General features: G+C 42.1%; 1 protein-coding gene across 1 annotated transcript in view; it reads left to right on the forward strand.

Moving 5' to 3' along the window:
• Positions 1–457: 457 nt before the first annotated feature.
• The window catches only part of slc1a7b (solute carrier family 1 member 7b), a gene marked incomplete at its 5' end in the record, with an annotated part of 32,985 nt that continues 16,558 nt past the window's right edge, over positions 458–16,884 (forward strand). Inside the window, 2 exons of the mRNA XM_080769541.1 lie at positions 458–598; positions 11,788–11,867. Coding sequence (XP_080625667.1) covers positions 458–598; positions 11,788–11,867 — 221 coding nt within the window. The remainder of the gene's footprint in view (positions 599–11,787; positions 11,868–16,884) is intronic.

Genomic DNA, 16,884 nt, shown 5'->3' on the forward strand with positions numbered 1-16,884 from the left:
CTCCCCCCCTTGTGACCTTTGTCCAATCACTTGTGGGTCTTTAATCCGGAAGCAGGCCTCTTTAATACAGGCCCACTCTAACAGGATTGGTGATGTTCACCCAGGGGACGTGGCCAACAGCTGTCACAACCCCCCTGGTGGTCGGGTGTGGCGAACATGGGAAGTTAGGCTCCAGTGGGTGGAGATAGGTGGGAGGGGACAGGCGGGAAACTATGCTGATCTTCTTAGCTGAGCGCAGATTGCCACGGTGAAAGGACAAGAGGGATGCTCAGTCAAAATGTGCATTAAAACATGGAAGGGGACACATCCCCACCATTCCTGATTATTTTCTAGGTTTCTTTTTCTATAGCCGGCTTGAGGGTTTTCCCTTTCTTCCCCTTCTGTTCATCCTCGCTCCTCAACCTCATATGTATATATATGCATGGGTTGCTGATACAGCAGGGATACGTGACTCGCGATGGTTGAGGCTTTGGACGCCGTGTGGGCGAGGGTGAAGAATGTGTGTAAACAGAATGGACTCCTCATCTTGTCTGTGCTGGCTGTGGTCATAGGGTGTCTTCTGGGCTTCTTCTTGAGGACACGGCGGCTAACCGAACAGGTCAGTCCCTCAAACTTGTTATCCACTTTGAAGCAGCTGCAGGTGACTGTTTACGGTTGGGGATGGGTGTGTACGCCAGTGGTTCCCAGAGTGGGGTCCGGGGACCCCTAGGGGTCCTTGAGGGAGTTCCAGGGGGTCCCCAGCTAAATTATAGTTATAGGAACCAAATGGACCCTTATGGGTCTGTAACTCAGAGAGTCTGCAAATGGAACAAAATGGACCCGTTAGGGTCCATTTGGTTCCATTTAAATGAACATTGATTTTACAATATACATTGGGGTCCCAGAGATAGAAATACCATTAAATAGGGGACCATAGCCTAATTCAGTTTAAACTGGGGGTCCTTGAAATTAAAATGTTTGAGAATCACTGCATCACCTGGCATATCTTTTCAAATGGGGGTCTGCAAAGTGTCGATTTGGGGGTCCTTGACATGAAAAAGTTTGTGAATCACTGGTGTAGGTCATATTTGCCCATCCCTAACACCTGTGGACTTGCTATAATCTTCTCTGTATCCCTGGCATTATGCTCCCTCCTCAATGTTCAACCTAATGAACATTGGAACAGAGCATCCCGAAAATAGGCAAACATTTGTCGAAAATAGCAGATCAGCAATTCATGTGAGCTTGCAGATCTGCTATTTTAACTGAACATGTATTTAGTGAAGAGATTTGGTGTTGATGGGGGGGGAAACTGTTCACAATCGTTCACATTTTGTTATTTATTGATTTAATGTTTGCCTGTATATCTTGTTGCAATGTTGTTTGTCCAAGACCAAGGACCACAATGAAAATAAGTCTGTAGACTATTTTGCGCGTTTTATCCTTGGCGCTTCTTACATGAACATTGTTATTCTTGCTTGACTTCCAAATACTGCTACCCTTTAAGGACAACCATGGAAATATGTTGCCGATTTGTGCTTTATCATTTCTGCATGAATACTGAAAATGCTGGATGGTGAAAAGCATGTATTCAGTTTGGATCAGACCAAAAATTGTTTACTCTAGCTTCTACAAGGACAAACTTTGCCTGATAATAAAGTTCACTGAATGAACTAATGAAAAGGCTTTAAAATGTGTAGTTCACAGTAGACAATACCCATTCTGAAAGTAACAACATGTACTGTATAAGCATGCAGGACAAGTATTAGTTTATGAATTTCAAAAAGTCTGCATGGAGGCCTTCTCTTTTCTTTTTAATTGCAAGTTCAGCTGTATTCTTTCTGGTGAAACAGATCACTCTGATTGGACATTTCCTTTGTTTACATCTCTCGTTAGAATAAGCTAACTCTCTCAAACATGCGGCTAAAAACAGAGTGAGGGATTACCAACCAATCACACAAATGCTGTGTAATTGTGCATTAGCCAAGATTGCCTGCAATCTGATATGTTAAAATTTTCTCTGTAGGCGTCTGTGCGTGCGTGCATGTAAGAATGAATAGAATAGATGAATCGATCCTTCACATTCAAATTAATCATTGTTCGCAAAATGGTATGATTTGAGTTGCAACCTGGCCGAGTGTTATTTTCTTTACTTAAAAAAATAAAACCTGGCTGGCTGGCGGTGGGAGCTTGTGTTCCACAACGTGTGTGTGGTGTTGTCGTGATGGCAGTGGCGGCCTTGTATATGTTTCAATCGTTTCAATTGAAACGGGCCTCGAGTCTCCAGGGGCCTCCCTGGAGCAAAATTCACCGATCCGCAAAACCGATCAAAAAAGCTAAAAGTTGCGCAGTTTACATCCAAAATAATGTGTCACTCTCTCGGTTCTACACCGCTACTGGAGATGTATAGCACTGTCGAAGGCAGCGCAACTAATCTCCTCCCCACGCCCCCCCACACAGCCCAGGGAGGGGGGGGGGGGGGGGGGGAGAGAGGGAGAGAGAGAGAGAGAGAGAGAGAGAGAGAGAGAGAGAGAGAGAGAGAGAGAGAGAGAGAGAGAGAGCACGCACGTCTTCACCCCAGCGAGGGAGGGAGACAGAGAGAGAGATAGAGAAAGGGAGAGAGCTCCAGTCCAGTCCTTACCTTTTTTTCTCAAATTGACCAGCAGCAAAGTGAGAAATTGGTCGGGGGGGTAGGACCAAGGGATTTGGGATTTGTTTATAAACATTTTGGTATTTGTTTATAATCATTTGTGATTTGTTTATAAACATTTGTGATTTGTTTATAAACATTTGTGATTTGTTTATAAACATTTTGGGATTTGTTTATAAACATTTGGGATTTGTTTACAAACATTTGGGATTTGTTTATAAACATTTGGGATTTGTAAGTCTCATGGGGGGGGGGTAGGACCACTACCAGTTGACCTGTAGTAAGTCTCATGGTCGGGGGGGTAGGACCAAGTCTCATGGGATTTGTGATTTGTTTATAAACATTTTGGTATTTGTTTATAAACATTTGGGATTTGTTTATAAACATTTGGGATTTGTTTATAAACATTTGTGATTTGTTTATAAACATATGTGGCCCCCACCTAGCTTCTTAATTTTGATCTCAAAGTGCACCAGATTGAAGCATTTTCATGGCAAATTTACAATTTTTATCCGGCGTGGCAAAGCAGGAGGGGGGGGGGGCTCTGTATAATATGTTGCCTAGGGCCTCAAAAGGCCTAGAACCGGCACTGGAAAACTATAATCCAAAATTATAAATGTGCATGTTGCCTGCAGTGGCAGCCAGCAGCGATGTAAGATGAGCCTGTGCATTTCACCCTGTATAACTTGAACGCATAGGCAATCAAGACCATTCATTAATGACAGCTGTGTAGGGGTGAGGATCGCGTGTTGATTCTAATGTACAGGATTCTATAGGTCACTTTTGGTGTGACACACACTGTTTCTGTTTACCATGCGTTGTCAACACGTGCTGAGTTGACAAAGATTGACAGATTTCGGAGAAGACTGATAGTTTATCCTTTAGTAATTAGGCTGTGGAAATATTCACACTACTTTTGGATTTATTGGGATTGGCAATTTGGGGAAAGGAGGAGGAGCTGGTGATCAAGCTCCACAAGACCAAAACATTGGTAGGCTCAAGGCTGCATTTATTTTCCTTTTTTTTCCTCTCAGGGTGCATGGGATGATGGGAGCCCCTCCAGCAGGCTATAGGGAGCCCCGCTCAGGTTAGCGGAAAATGACCGCGGGGCGCCAGGTTTTTTTATAGGTAAAGTAACTAAATAAAAAAAATAAAAAATATAGGCTATATATATATTTTTTTGTTTTAATATAATTATTAATTATTAAAATGATGACCGCCCCTGCGTGATGGGTAATGTAAAAGCAAACAAAACGCAAGGCAAAGACCCAGTTTGGAATGTTGGATATGTGGTGCAGGCACCATGGCATGTGAAGCAGCTAGGTGCGAAAGTATACTAATGTTATTACTACATCTTAGTCTGTGTACTTCAATTTGAGATACAGTGTACTTGATATGTATTGTGTACTGCCTGAACTGTATAGCATACTTTATAGATAGGCTACAAGAGACATCTCAGTGGCAGCATGGTCAGCCTTGCTGCAGTAGGCACGTTATTATGTCTCATATCTTATTGCACGCCATTATGATCCAGCACTATATATGTTCCCATTTGTGTAATAAACTTGGTGAACCTTTAGCGTGATACTGTCTCGTGTCGCGTTATTGTTCTCCCGGGCCCGCCGCCGCAGTTGCCGTATCGAAGGAATAGACGGCAAAGACTCTGGCGGCGGAAGTGTGGTGTAGGGTGGGACTATCATGATGAGGGTTGATTTCACCCAACACCTGATTCTGAGCAGCAATGCACGCTGTTGACGGTGCCAGGAGCAGGTGTCACAGTACTTTTTGTTTAGACTAGTCATTTGGTTAGACCAGTCATTAGTCCTACAACTACAACCTATCTCAAACCCTCACCCTAACCCTAACCTCCCACGGGGCAGCACACCTAAACCTAACCTTAACACATATCTAACCAATGACTATATCTAAACTAAGTATGCACCCCCTGTTGTATTGGTTACGGTCTGTTGTGTTGCTTGTATTAGTGATAGATAGATAGATAGATAGATAGATAGATAGATAGATAGATAGATAGATAGATAGATAGATAATTGACCCCTCATTCCAAAACTACAAAATCACAGAAATACAGTAACTGAAAACCAAGGAACACAAGAAAATACAAAACATGTTACGGAACGTGACAATGGCATGGCATTAAATATATTCTGGGCGCAACACTGTAGGCTAATAAATTGGGTGTTTAATACTAGATTGATTGCAGCTGCTCATCAATGCAAACTGCAAAGGTTATGTTTCATCAACCTTTTTGGTTGCAACTTGGAATAGTCAAGTTATTAGTTATATAAACGTTTAAGTGTGTGTGTGTGTGTGTGTGTGTGTGTGTGTGTGTGTGTGTGTGTGTGTGTGAGAGAGATCACTGATCAGCGGGCTGACGGCATTGCGTCCTCTCCACCACTGTCTTTCTGTAACTCCCCCACTGCACTGTACAGTGTACAGTATCAGTTCAGATACATAGGCTAGCATATCAAACATGTTTGAAAAATATCAGAGTGGCGGCGCGTGAGCAGAATGTTTCTAAAAAGGGTGAAGTGGGATGGAGCCATGGGGCTGCTAACATGCAGTGTCCTGCCTTTTGGAATCACATCTTGATGATGTCATCAAGATGTGATTCACCATGTTAATGGTTTTTTTCAGACCTCCAGTTCTAACACAGAATGATCATCACCTGTGACACATACAGCTCCCCTCTGCAGGCCTCTACTATTGAAAGTGACTGCATGGAGTCTGTGTCATTGCTCTCCAAAAGCATGTGAATATGATGGAATATGATTACAGCTCACATTTCATATCACACACTAGCCCCCCTTAAAGAAAATAAATACGTTTTTTCCCCCCCGTTTTTTTTTAAATCGATATTAATTTTTAATAAATAGATACATTTCGTCGGGATATAATATCGATATACGATATATCGTTACATGCCTAATTAATGACATAGTAAAATGTTGAAAATGAGTGGTATTCCCCTTTAAGCCTAATTGCCCAGAATGGACATCTCTGCTGGAGTCGTGCAGGGATCTGTCGCTTCCAGCTGTTCTTAGTACAAGTGCTGCTTGGTGCCTGATTCAATAACTAACCCGGTGGTGTGTCATACGCTGAGAGTGTGGGCCCAGTTCAGGAAAAACTATAGAGAGCTAGCTCTCCCTGGTCAGTCTTGTCGCTTCCAACCACCTTTTTGTTCCATCAATGCAAGACATGACCTTTCAGAGTTGGCATGGGAAGGGCATCAAATGGTTTAAAGACCTATTTATAGAGGGGAGCTTTGCATCCTTTGATAACATTTCAAAGAAATATACAGTAGTCTACCTAGATCACACTTCTATATATTGCAGGCCCGACATTATGTGAGCTCTAACCCTATTGATGAATCTCTGTCTTTTGATCCAACGATTAATGGCGCCATTTCAATATAATATGATATCATTTCAAATTCGAGGCCAGCGCCCTTAGATAAGATAAAGGCCGACTGGGAACATGATCTGGGGCTCACACTGTCTGATGAAGTATGGGATTCTATTTGTTCTTCTATACACAAGTCCTCTCTTTGCTTAGTGCAGTTTAAAATAGCCCATAGAGCTCATATGTCTGCAAAGCAATCAATCAGAGCTCTCTTCAGGCAATCAAGGCAGCTTCCCAATTACAACATCTGCATAGATAAAGACAAGTATATTAGATTCACATGTCACAGCAGAACAATGTGCACCTTCTGTGGGACTGAGAATCAACCTGTTACAAATACAATACAGCAACAATACAATGAATGTGTATTGTTGAACAGCTTACATTACTCTGACAGAGGCTGCTCTGTCACAGGGGGAACTATTACAATAAAAATGTAGAAACTAATACAGCGGCAGTCAATGTCTACAAAAGAAACAAATCATAAGAATGAATGCACGCACTGTACAAACCTATCCATTATGTAAAATAACATACTAATGACATTTTCTATTGTATAACCCATGCCTCAGCACGAGGCAGGGTCACTACTCACAATCTAGGGAGCAGGGCCTAAGGTGTGACAAACAAAAGCAGCCAGGGCAATTATACAACACAACACTTTCATCCAGCACATACACATTCACCTACCCGGCACAGCCGGCAACCTGTCACATTGTCATCACCATTTAGTCCTATAAAACCCTAGCTAGTTGGTTTTTTATCATAGAACCAACCATAGAAAATGATGCCTCAGCCATGTGTGTTGACGGGAGGGCGGAAGAATTTACACTGGTACGCAGGAAGAGTGGACGGCACACTATTATATGTCACGCTGCCACTCAAGTGACTACTGGCCAATCACAGCGCATCTTTTCCAGGACTTAGACCCAAACATGCGCTCTGTGACGCACACTCATTCTTCCGCGGGGCTTCGCAAAAGAATATCGGGAATTTTTTGTCCTCCCTTGAGCACATACGCTCCACAGCCGAAAGGGGCGTCTACCTTTATATATAGTGAGCCAAACAATTTAGGAAGCAGGAAGTGGGAGGAGCCCTAGGAGGGACATTTCCGACTGGCTAATTGTCCAATAATTTTCCAATCGCATTCAACATCGGAAAAATCCGGTCAGTTACATCTGAATGGTTTTTAAATCGCATTGAGCATTTTCATTCGGATTTAAGTTTTTGTAGGTGTTTACATGACAACTTTTAATAGGATTGAACTTTTAATAGGAATTAAAAGGGGATTAAAAGGGGATTTAAGGGCGTCAGGCATCCATCGTTGGTCATTCTATAGTCATTAAAGGAGCATTTCACAGCTGGAAGAAAGTCCAGTCACTCAATGTTAATGATATTTGTAGTAGATAACAGTAGCACAATTTGAAATTTGCACCCTCTGACCAGAAAAAGAATGAAGCCTATGTATTTTACTAGGGTTTGACTGGATTTCTGAATTCCTACAATGCCCATAATGCTTTGCTGTGCTGATCCTCTTTGTGGACAGGGGGAGGCTGTGTATGTGTGACTTTATCCTCCCATTTTCTACAAGGTTTCTACAACAACAAATGCACATGTCGGTGACCTTGTGTTGCTAGATTCATCATGTTGCTAGCCTCTGAATTAGCCTCTGAATTAGCCTCTGAATTAGTCATGGCATGTTTTTTGGGCATTCATCATAGCGCAGTTAATTAAATGACAGATTTGTAAGAGACGCAAAACACCCCCCCCCCCCCCCCACTGTTGGGTATAGACAGTTTTGCGTCTCTTACAAATCCGTCATTTAATTAACTGCGCTATGATGAATGCCCAAAAAACATGCCATGACTAATTCAGAGGCTTAATACAATCCCTTAGCAACATGATGAATCTAGATGGATTTTTTATTTGTATTTTCTATTAATCCGGGTGGCATGAATAAAGATCTCTCCCTCTCTCCCTCTAACTATAGGAACCCTATAGTTGTCTCACTCTAGCACCAAGGAAAAAATAAATAAAAAGTGTAATGCAGAAACCTGTGGCCTGTTTGATGACGCCGTTTGGTGTTTTTTTTTTTCTATAACTTTTATCCCACGATTTTGCAACCCAGTTTTTTCACCCAGTGCCAATTATCTAATGTAACCTCATGCATAACCTTCTATGCATGAGGAGTCCAAGCTGCTTCTTTTCACCTGACAGGGGGGAGTTTCCACGGCCGGACGTATAGCGCGTGGAAGGAACAGGTTATTCCGACCAGTTCCTTTCCCCTTCATCAGGCGCCCCGGCTGGCCAGGGGGAGGTAGTTTTAGAGACAAGGATTACGGCATGTTTTTGTGAGGGTACCTACCCTAGGGGACATGGGGAGAACATGCAAACTCCTGTTTGGTGTTGCGTAGAGTGGTCCTAATGGGCAACAGAGGTGGCTGAAATGTGCCTGAATAATGCATTTCATATTATCTGTACAATATGTGAAGATATTTAGGGCGGGATAATAATCTTAGAACCTTGGCAGAGTACTTATGAATAGTCTGTGGAAGTGTGGAGGCAAGTGGAGTGCTGGTAAGATCGGCAACCAAACACCACATTGACCCTATTCTGGTGCTGGTAGTGGGATAATAATAATGACCTGTAAGAAGCGTGCAGGCATCCGCCTGGGTGAAGGAGACTGCTGGGCGAGCGCTGGCACTTTGGCATTGGGGGTCAGATCAACATATGGAATGAATTCTGTACTGGCCATATATGGAGCATGCCTTGAGTGTACAGGGTTTGATGAGGTCAGACGAACATGGAATGTCAGAACAGGTCAGCTCCATATGGAGATTAAAGGGTGGCAGCGGGGGCAGTGTCTTGGGTGTACAGGGTTTGATTAGGTCTGGGCATATGGAGCGTGTCTTGAGTGCACAGAGTTTGATTAGGTCAGATCAACATATGGACTATCAGAATAGGTCAGCTCCATATATGGAGATCTAAGGGTGGTAGCGGGGGCAGTGTCTTGAGTGTACAGGGTTTGATAAGGGCCCAGGTATGGCCAGGCCTTCATTTTCGGGCCTGTTGAGAACCAGCTGCAGGGTGCAGCTGCACTAATAACTACACTGATATCCAGGCTGTACACTGACTACTTTACATTGTATCAAAGTGTAATTTCTTCATTTTTGTCACATGAAGAGATTTTTTTTTCTTTTTGCAGAAATGCGAGGGGTGTACTCACTTTTGTGAGATACTACAATGCACACGCCTATACTTATTACACACAAAAATACTGTATACAATGTTAAAATAAATAAGAGAATAAGTTGGTTTAAGTAACTTAATTTACTTCTTTAGTTTTAGTATATGTCACATCTCAGGTGTCAACAATGGGGAAAAAAAGTTAGAACAGTGTTTTCTTTCCCCCTGCTATAAAGTCCCAATTCATTGTTTCAAGATTGTAACTCATACATTCAATGGGATTCTGCATGACTCTCTGGGTCACATCACACTTGGCTGCAAAAAAGCTGTCAAACTCTGCTTGCCCTGCTTACTTGTCCTTTGACAACAGCTGCACTTACGCCCTTTGACACACATGCACACAGAAACACTCACACAGGCATTCTCTAAAATGGGATCCTGCTCTTATAGAGCAAACTAAGCTCTCTCTCTCTGCTTAACAGAAAAGCTCTTTAGCTGTCATTACTGTATGTATGTACCAGCCTCACTCTGTTGCCTTTCAAATTTCAATCCATGTTTCTCTGTTATTTCTCCTCACACTCCAAATCTTGTATTTATCTTGTTTTTGTACAAACATTACATCTTCAATCATCGGAGTAATGACTGCCATTTTCATATCTACTCTCGCCTGTTTATAATATAAACCAGTACATCTAGGGTACTTTACTTTTCTGTGTTGTCAACAGTTTCTTTATAATCCGCCGCCAACTAATTTAACAGTATGTACAACTCAAATGAAAACAATGTAATTTTATACTGTACTGTATGCACACACACACACACACACACACTATAACAATACTCTGCCACACACACACACAGTCACACACACACACACACACACACACACACACACACACACACACACACACACACACACACACACACACACACACACACACACACACACACACACACACACACACACACACACACACACACACACACACACACACACACACACAAGAGAGAGATTCTGAGAATTATATTATAGATTGTTAAAATAAAATAAATGTAATGCAAGCGATTCATTTACTGTAGGCCTATATCCAAAGCCCTTTACAATGTGCATTACATTCCCATGCACCAGAGAAGTTAGGGGTTCAGTCAGTGTCTGCTCAAGAATGCACAACTAACCCTGGGCCCTGGGGAACCGGGAACCTAGTCCTAATTCCCAAGTGGTCACTCTTCCTCCTGAACTTGACTGACTCATACTAAAATAATGCGTGCGTGCGTGGGGTCGTTAGTGGGGGGTTTGTACAGGGAACGCTGTTCAAGTGGCTCCAGGGTTTGTACAGGGAAAGCTGTTCAAGTGGCATCGTATAGGACTTGATGAGCGGTATTTCTTACCAGATAGGAAGAGGTATAGTGTCAAGGACAGATATGGTCTTTCCTGCTCGTGTCATGGTCCTGGAGTGGTACAGGTCTTGAAGAGATGGCAGGTTGTGACCGATGAGCGATGAGTCTGACCCTCTCGGCTGACCGAATGATGTATCCTCGACCTTAGAGGCAGTGAACCAGATGGTGATGGATGTTGAGAGGATGGGCCTAATGGGAACAGGACAACAAGACATGCATCAATAAATGTTTTGACTTGATTTAATTTATTAGAAAGTAATAACCACAAACAAAGAAGCGTACTGGTTAAAACATAAGGATAAAGCACAATAAAGTCTAGGTAGGACAACGTCAAAAACACCACAATTACAGGTTGTTTAAATGAACACATTTTCATTGCAGTGCAATCGATCCAGAACTTTCACACACCTTCCAATTCCCTCCGCTATTTGTGAACAAACGTTGGAGAAATATAAGGAGATTCTCTCGTTCAAGCTAAGAGACAAAATAAAGTAACCTTGAACCTAGCCCTGGTCCAGAGGCAGGGTGTTAGAGACTCTAACAGCCTGCCAGGCGCTCTTCTGCTGCACATAGAAAGAACAATCTACTGCCCTGCGTGGGCTCCCGACTTTAGTCAAAATAAAACTACTTCGCTACCCACTCACCGAAACAAAGGCTGTTTTGTGTTGTTGAAAGTCTATTCTCCAGGGTGGTGGTCTATTCTCAGGACCCCACCTTCTCTGTAAGCTAAAATATACTTTGTTGGGGCTTTTTGGGTTTAACATAGTTTAACTGAGGTCAGTGTTAGGGTTAAGGCTAGGTTTAGGTATAGTTTTACTGAGGTTAGGTTAGGGTCATCTATTTAAAATGTTCATTTGTAAATTGTATATCATGGTCTTCTTTCTCTCAACTTCAGTGTTCTAATGTTTCTATGGCTTACCATGCCTGTACATTGGCCCCTATTATCGCAGCTTGCAGCTATATTTCTAGTTCTCTTTGAAATATAGGCTAGTGGAGTGAAAGTCATATATAGTATCCAAAAATACAAATACTCAAGTAAAGTACATACTCAAAACATGTGCCTAAGTTAAATGTCCGTTATTACTGCCCACCACTGTGTAGCTCCCCACCTCATCTCTACAGTCATATTTATTTTTCTCCTCACTCTACAGGAAGTGAAGTATTTCCAGTTCCCTGGAGAGTTGCTTATGCGGATGTTGAAGATGTTGATCCTACCCTTGGTCGTGTCCAGGTACTGTTCTCTACCTGGCCTACACTGTTCTCTGCTTCAGAAGGCATGACAGAACCCTAACCCTATAACCCTAACCCTTGGTCGTGTCCAGCTGTCCTCTGTTTCAGAAGGCAAGAACTTCAGAGCAGACCCGGATATATTACTACTTGCAAAAAAGAGATTTCAACCTACTACTTTGTAATTCTAGGACATATGTTAAAAGAATATGTTAAAAAAAAGAAAGAAAATTAAAGTTTTATGAAAGTTTTATGCACAATTAAAATAATTATTAAAATAATAATAAATTAATAATTTAAATTCGGTGGATATCTTTCACAATAATACATAATACATGTTCTAGACATCCTAATGATCACACAAATGTATGTATTACATGCATTTGTTACTTTTATCAGGGTTAAAGATTAAAGGTAATAGGTCAATTCTTAATAAAAATTGTCCAGAGAAGTAGTTCTAGTTCTTGTAGGTATTTATATGCAAATATCATGACCAATGGCATTGCAAGACTAAACAATGAACATCAATGGTGATGTTTATGTGAAAAAAGAACAGAGGAAATAATAATAATCAAGTAATTAATTAAATTAAAAATGTTACAGAGAAGCATCACTGGGTCTTACAGGGTTAAGGGCTCTAATTTGGTCACTATTTGGAGATTTAGCATTGGGGAAGGGTTGTTCCCCCACTAAAGTAGCTATTTTGGTCACCTGCCTAAATACCTAAAATACCTGGTGCTTTGTGCGTTACAATAATTAAACCAATCAAGTGCCACATGCCATTGTCTTTAAGAGTTCCATTATCCATTGCCCGTTATGTCCAGTGCTATATTGCCTGAGTCATAGTGATGCAATGTTACTCAGGTTCAAATTATCTAAAGTCCAATAAAAAGGCTGTAGACATAAACTCATGGGACCTTAAGAAATGGCATATTTAATGGTTACAAAATGGGACCACGTGATATGAATATGAATATAGCAAATGAACATGGATAAATGCAGATACGAGCCGTTATCCTGTGAATCTATTATTCGCTCCATATGAGTCCGTTGGTCAATGACATGGCCCTGTGCTTCAAAGGGCGCCCCCCTTGAAGCTCAGGGCCAGCGCTGTCATTGTCTGTCCTGGAGAGCTCAGACATGTCTTTACTTTTTCAGACACTATATAGAAATATTTATAGAATTTTAAAGTTCTACTTTATCTCATCAATTGGTTTGCAGCCAGATCATAGTACAAATACACACAAAACCACACAACAACATTCAGTACAAGACTAAGAACAGGGCACTAGAGACAGAGAATTCATGAGTTGACATAGTGTTACCACTTACCATTTTAAAAAGGTTTCTGTAGAAGCTTTTAATGTGCTCTACACCAAAGAGCCCAGAGTGGGAGGGCCGTTTGTTGACCAGCGTTGTTGCTATGTTTGTAAAGAAGATGTTTAAGTAATTGGCCACATCAAGCTTGTCAGTGATGAGAGTGTCGTTCAATTTGATGTTTATGTTTGAAAACCTGGTTTTCAGTTTATGACCGCAGCCAGTTGGTTGTAGCTTCCAGAGCTCCAGAGGATTGTTTTTGTTTTCCTCAGCTTTATCATTGATAACGTTTCTTTCAGCGGATTTGGTCAATGTTTCTTACCTTGTTTCGTTGGGTTTTTAGGTTGTCCAGCTGAGCTTGGAGATCAATGTCAAAGCGCTTGGCAAGCTTTGACCATGCATTTTAGAAATTCATTCTTTGTCTCTGGCTTTCATTGCAGTCAGTATGTCCGAATTCATCCATGGCTCCGAGTGGGTTTTGACCCTGATGGTTCTCAAAGGAGCCATGTTGTTCAGTACTGATGTAAATTTGGTTTTGAAGCCAAGCCATGCTTCTTCAACAGGTGTGCTCTTAAGCTCATCGGACCAATCTAGACTCTCCAATTCTTCGTTAAAGACCTCACTGGAGTAGGTTTTGAGGTCCCTAGATATGACTGCTTTGTGACAGCCGGTCCTAGGTTTTTGTTTTTTGCGGGTACAGTACAGAATATCATAAAATGATCGCTGAGCTCGCATACAATTACACCTTTCTTGGAGATTCTGTATTTGTTAGGTCAGAATGAGATCAATGACAGTTTGAGTAGAAACACACACTCTAGTGGGTTGGGTAATTAGCTGGCTGACACTATGCAGATCACAACCTACTAAATGATTTGAAAACAGGCACCTCTTTTCTGGTTTCTATCATTTCTGACTACTGAGTAGTTCTCAATTTCAATCTCAACATCCCTGATTGATTCATCTAGTTTGGTCTCAGCCGTTAAGGAATAATTCTCAGATTTTGGCCAGTTTGGGATAAAGGCTGTTTATATTGAGATGAAAAAAGTGAATACCCTTGCTGCTGAGAATTGAGTTGTTGATGTCAGCAGTTGAGAAAAGATGATCATGTAATAGTTGTGGCGGCTGTGGCTCAGGAGGTAGAGCAGGCCGTCCAATGATCCATGGGTCGGCGGTTCGGATATGAATGGACCATTGTAAGTGCTTTGAGTAAGCACATAGTGCGCTATAAAATGCAATCCATTATAGTTATATGCTCATTGTAATAGTTATTTTTCATGACCTCAGCAGCGCATGCGCTGCGCACATGTGCAGTGCAGTGCATGCGCACATGCCCTCTAGGCCACACACAGAAGCTTTGGGAAACTCAGCCATTCAATAGCTATTCAGCATTGGCATTAAAGATACCACCTGTTGAAGGTTGAAGGTTGGCTGATACCAAGCTTTCATGAAGGCTGTTTGCATTTGTATGGATGCATATGCCAGTGTGTACGTATGTGTGCGTGCATGCGCGTGTGTGCTTTGTGTGCTCGTGTACGTGTATTTGGAAGTGTGTGCATGTGCTGAACAGAGAAAATGTGTTCCATTGCCAGATCAAAGTTTCACACAAGTCCAGGAGATGATGAGATAATCAGCAGCCAGATAGATGATGACCTATGTATGGCTGCATTCCACATGATATATAGTCAGGCCTATTGAACAGCAGTAAGCTTCTGAATTAAGGAGGCCATCTGTTTGCCATATCCATTCACTTCATCTGCCCTCTCTCTCTCTCTCTGTCTGTCCGGTAGGATACAGGACATGTGTTTTTATGCCTGCTCTTGTGTGTGCGTGCATGCGTGTTTTGTGTCCTGAATGCGAGCAGTGGGGGATTAGAGACTGATCTTTTGATCTTTACATTCACAATACACAGCCAGCACAAGCACCACGCACACAGTATGCATGTATAGGGGCAGAAGAAAAAAAATCTTAAAACTGTAATTTTTATTGGCTCATAAAACCTTAATTTTTTCACGTAAAAAAAGATTTACTCACAATTTTTTGTCGATATATAGGACCAAAGTTCACGTGTAGACATTTTTGTGCATTTTGATCCCCAGATTAGATAGATTTGAACAGTTTTCATATAATTCATTCAAAATGGTGGGAAAAGGTCAGAAGTCAAAAGTCAGAACACAAAAGTTGTTTGGCATGAGGAGACGCATGTCTTGAAGTTTTATTGCAGACGGTCAAACGGTTCATGAGCTATTCCTACCGATCAGCCACAATTTGCAACACCAGATTTTTGTGAGGTGTAACCCCTGTGTTTATAGGTGTTTACCCTTATAAGTTAGACACCCTAGTAGTCCATTCTGACCTGATTGGCTGCTTCTAGCCAATGGGACGACAAGCAACGGCAATGGGAACCAATGGGAAGGGGAGGGGCAAATATCAATGGCACTGATGGCAGCAAAGCAGGCTGCAGAGCAGCAGACAGACAGTGCAGAGCAACGTGCATACTACAGTTAATGTTATTTCACACGTTTGCAATGTTCGCATGTCACTCGATATAATTTCAAACCAACCTCGGCTGAAGCTATACGCAGCGCAGCCAATGCAAAGCTACAACTAAACACTGTCCTTGAACCACGCACAGAATCAATGTATGTATCGTGATTCGTGTCGAGTCTCCATGTACCACCACTGCACCGTGGGGACGGGCCAGCAATACTAGCAGCCTGTACAGACAGCAGCAGCAAGAATCAACAGTGTGCCTGCAGCATACGCTCCAAATCAATACATATGCCTAGTTCGGTCTCCAAAGCCTGATAATACGCATCCAAATGGACTCGCCCAACGCAGAATAAGCCAGAAATAAGTAGCTTGATATAGCTCATCAGATGTCTACGGTTGATTTTTAGGAAATGTACTGCCAAGTTTCGCGAAAACAGACGGAGAAAGACAAATACAATAAGGGACCGAAGTCCCTTTGGGCTTGGCCCCTTATTCCTCACCTAACCTTCCAGGCCACAGCAGGTTCCTCTTTGTCCAAAAGCCCTGAATGGATTCAGAGCTATTAAACCTTGACCAAACTTTTCTTCTTCAGATCTCAAGGTTTTCCGGCCCCACTACTCTGTGGTTTATCATTTTCTGATTCATTCGGGTTTAGAATTGACCTTTAAAAGGAGTGTCTTTGACAAACCACCACCAAACACTCTTTTTTTATACCTAAAATGAAACCCTGGCCGCCTCACTTCCTGGATCTATTGCTAGCATGCTATTTTCTTTCACTTTTTTTCACATGCTATTTTTCATTCACACATTCACTGAATGTGTGAATGTGTCACTGCTTAGATTGAACCCAGGATGCAAAGCCACAGTAGATTTAAGAATTTAATAACAGAAAATAGGCAAATCTTACAGTAACAACCAGGCAGGAGAACAGTAGTCCAAACATGCTAATCTACAGAGCAGAATGCAGGCAGAACAGCAGCAGTCTGAGTCCAAGAACAAGCGAGACCAAACAAAAGGGTGACAAGGTATAACCTGACATTGAGTGTGTGAAATGAGTTCAGTCTTATATGAGGTGGGTTGATTGGGGAAATGTTCTCAGGTGTGAAAGGGGCATGGCACTGTTGGGCTGATGAGGGAGTGTGAGCCAAAGGAAGCCGACTCCCGACGTCTTTTCCGGGTTTTTAGACAGCTGGTGGATGGAAAAGAAGTTCCAC

Source organism: Protomyctophum bolini, assembly GCF_963924005.1.
Source record: "Protomyctophum bolini genome assembly, chromosome: 8".
Classification (NCBI taxonomy): Eukaryota; Metazoa; Chordata; class Actinopteri; order Myctophiformes; family Myctophidae; genus Protomyctophum; species Protomyctophum bolini.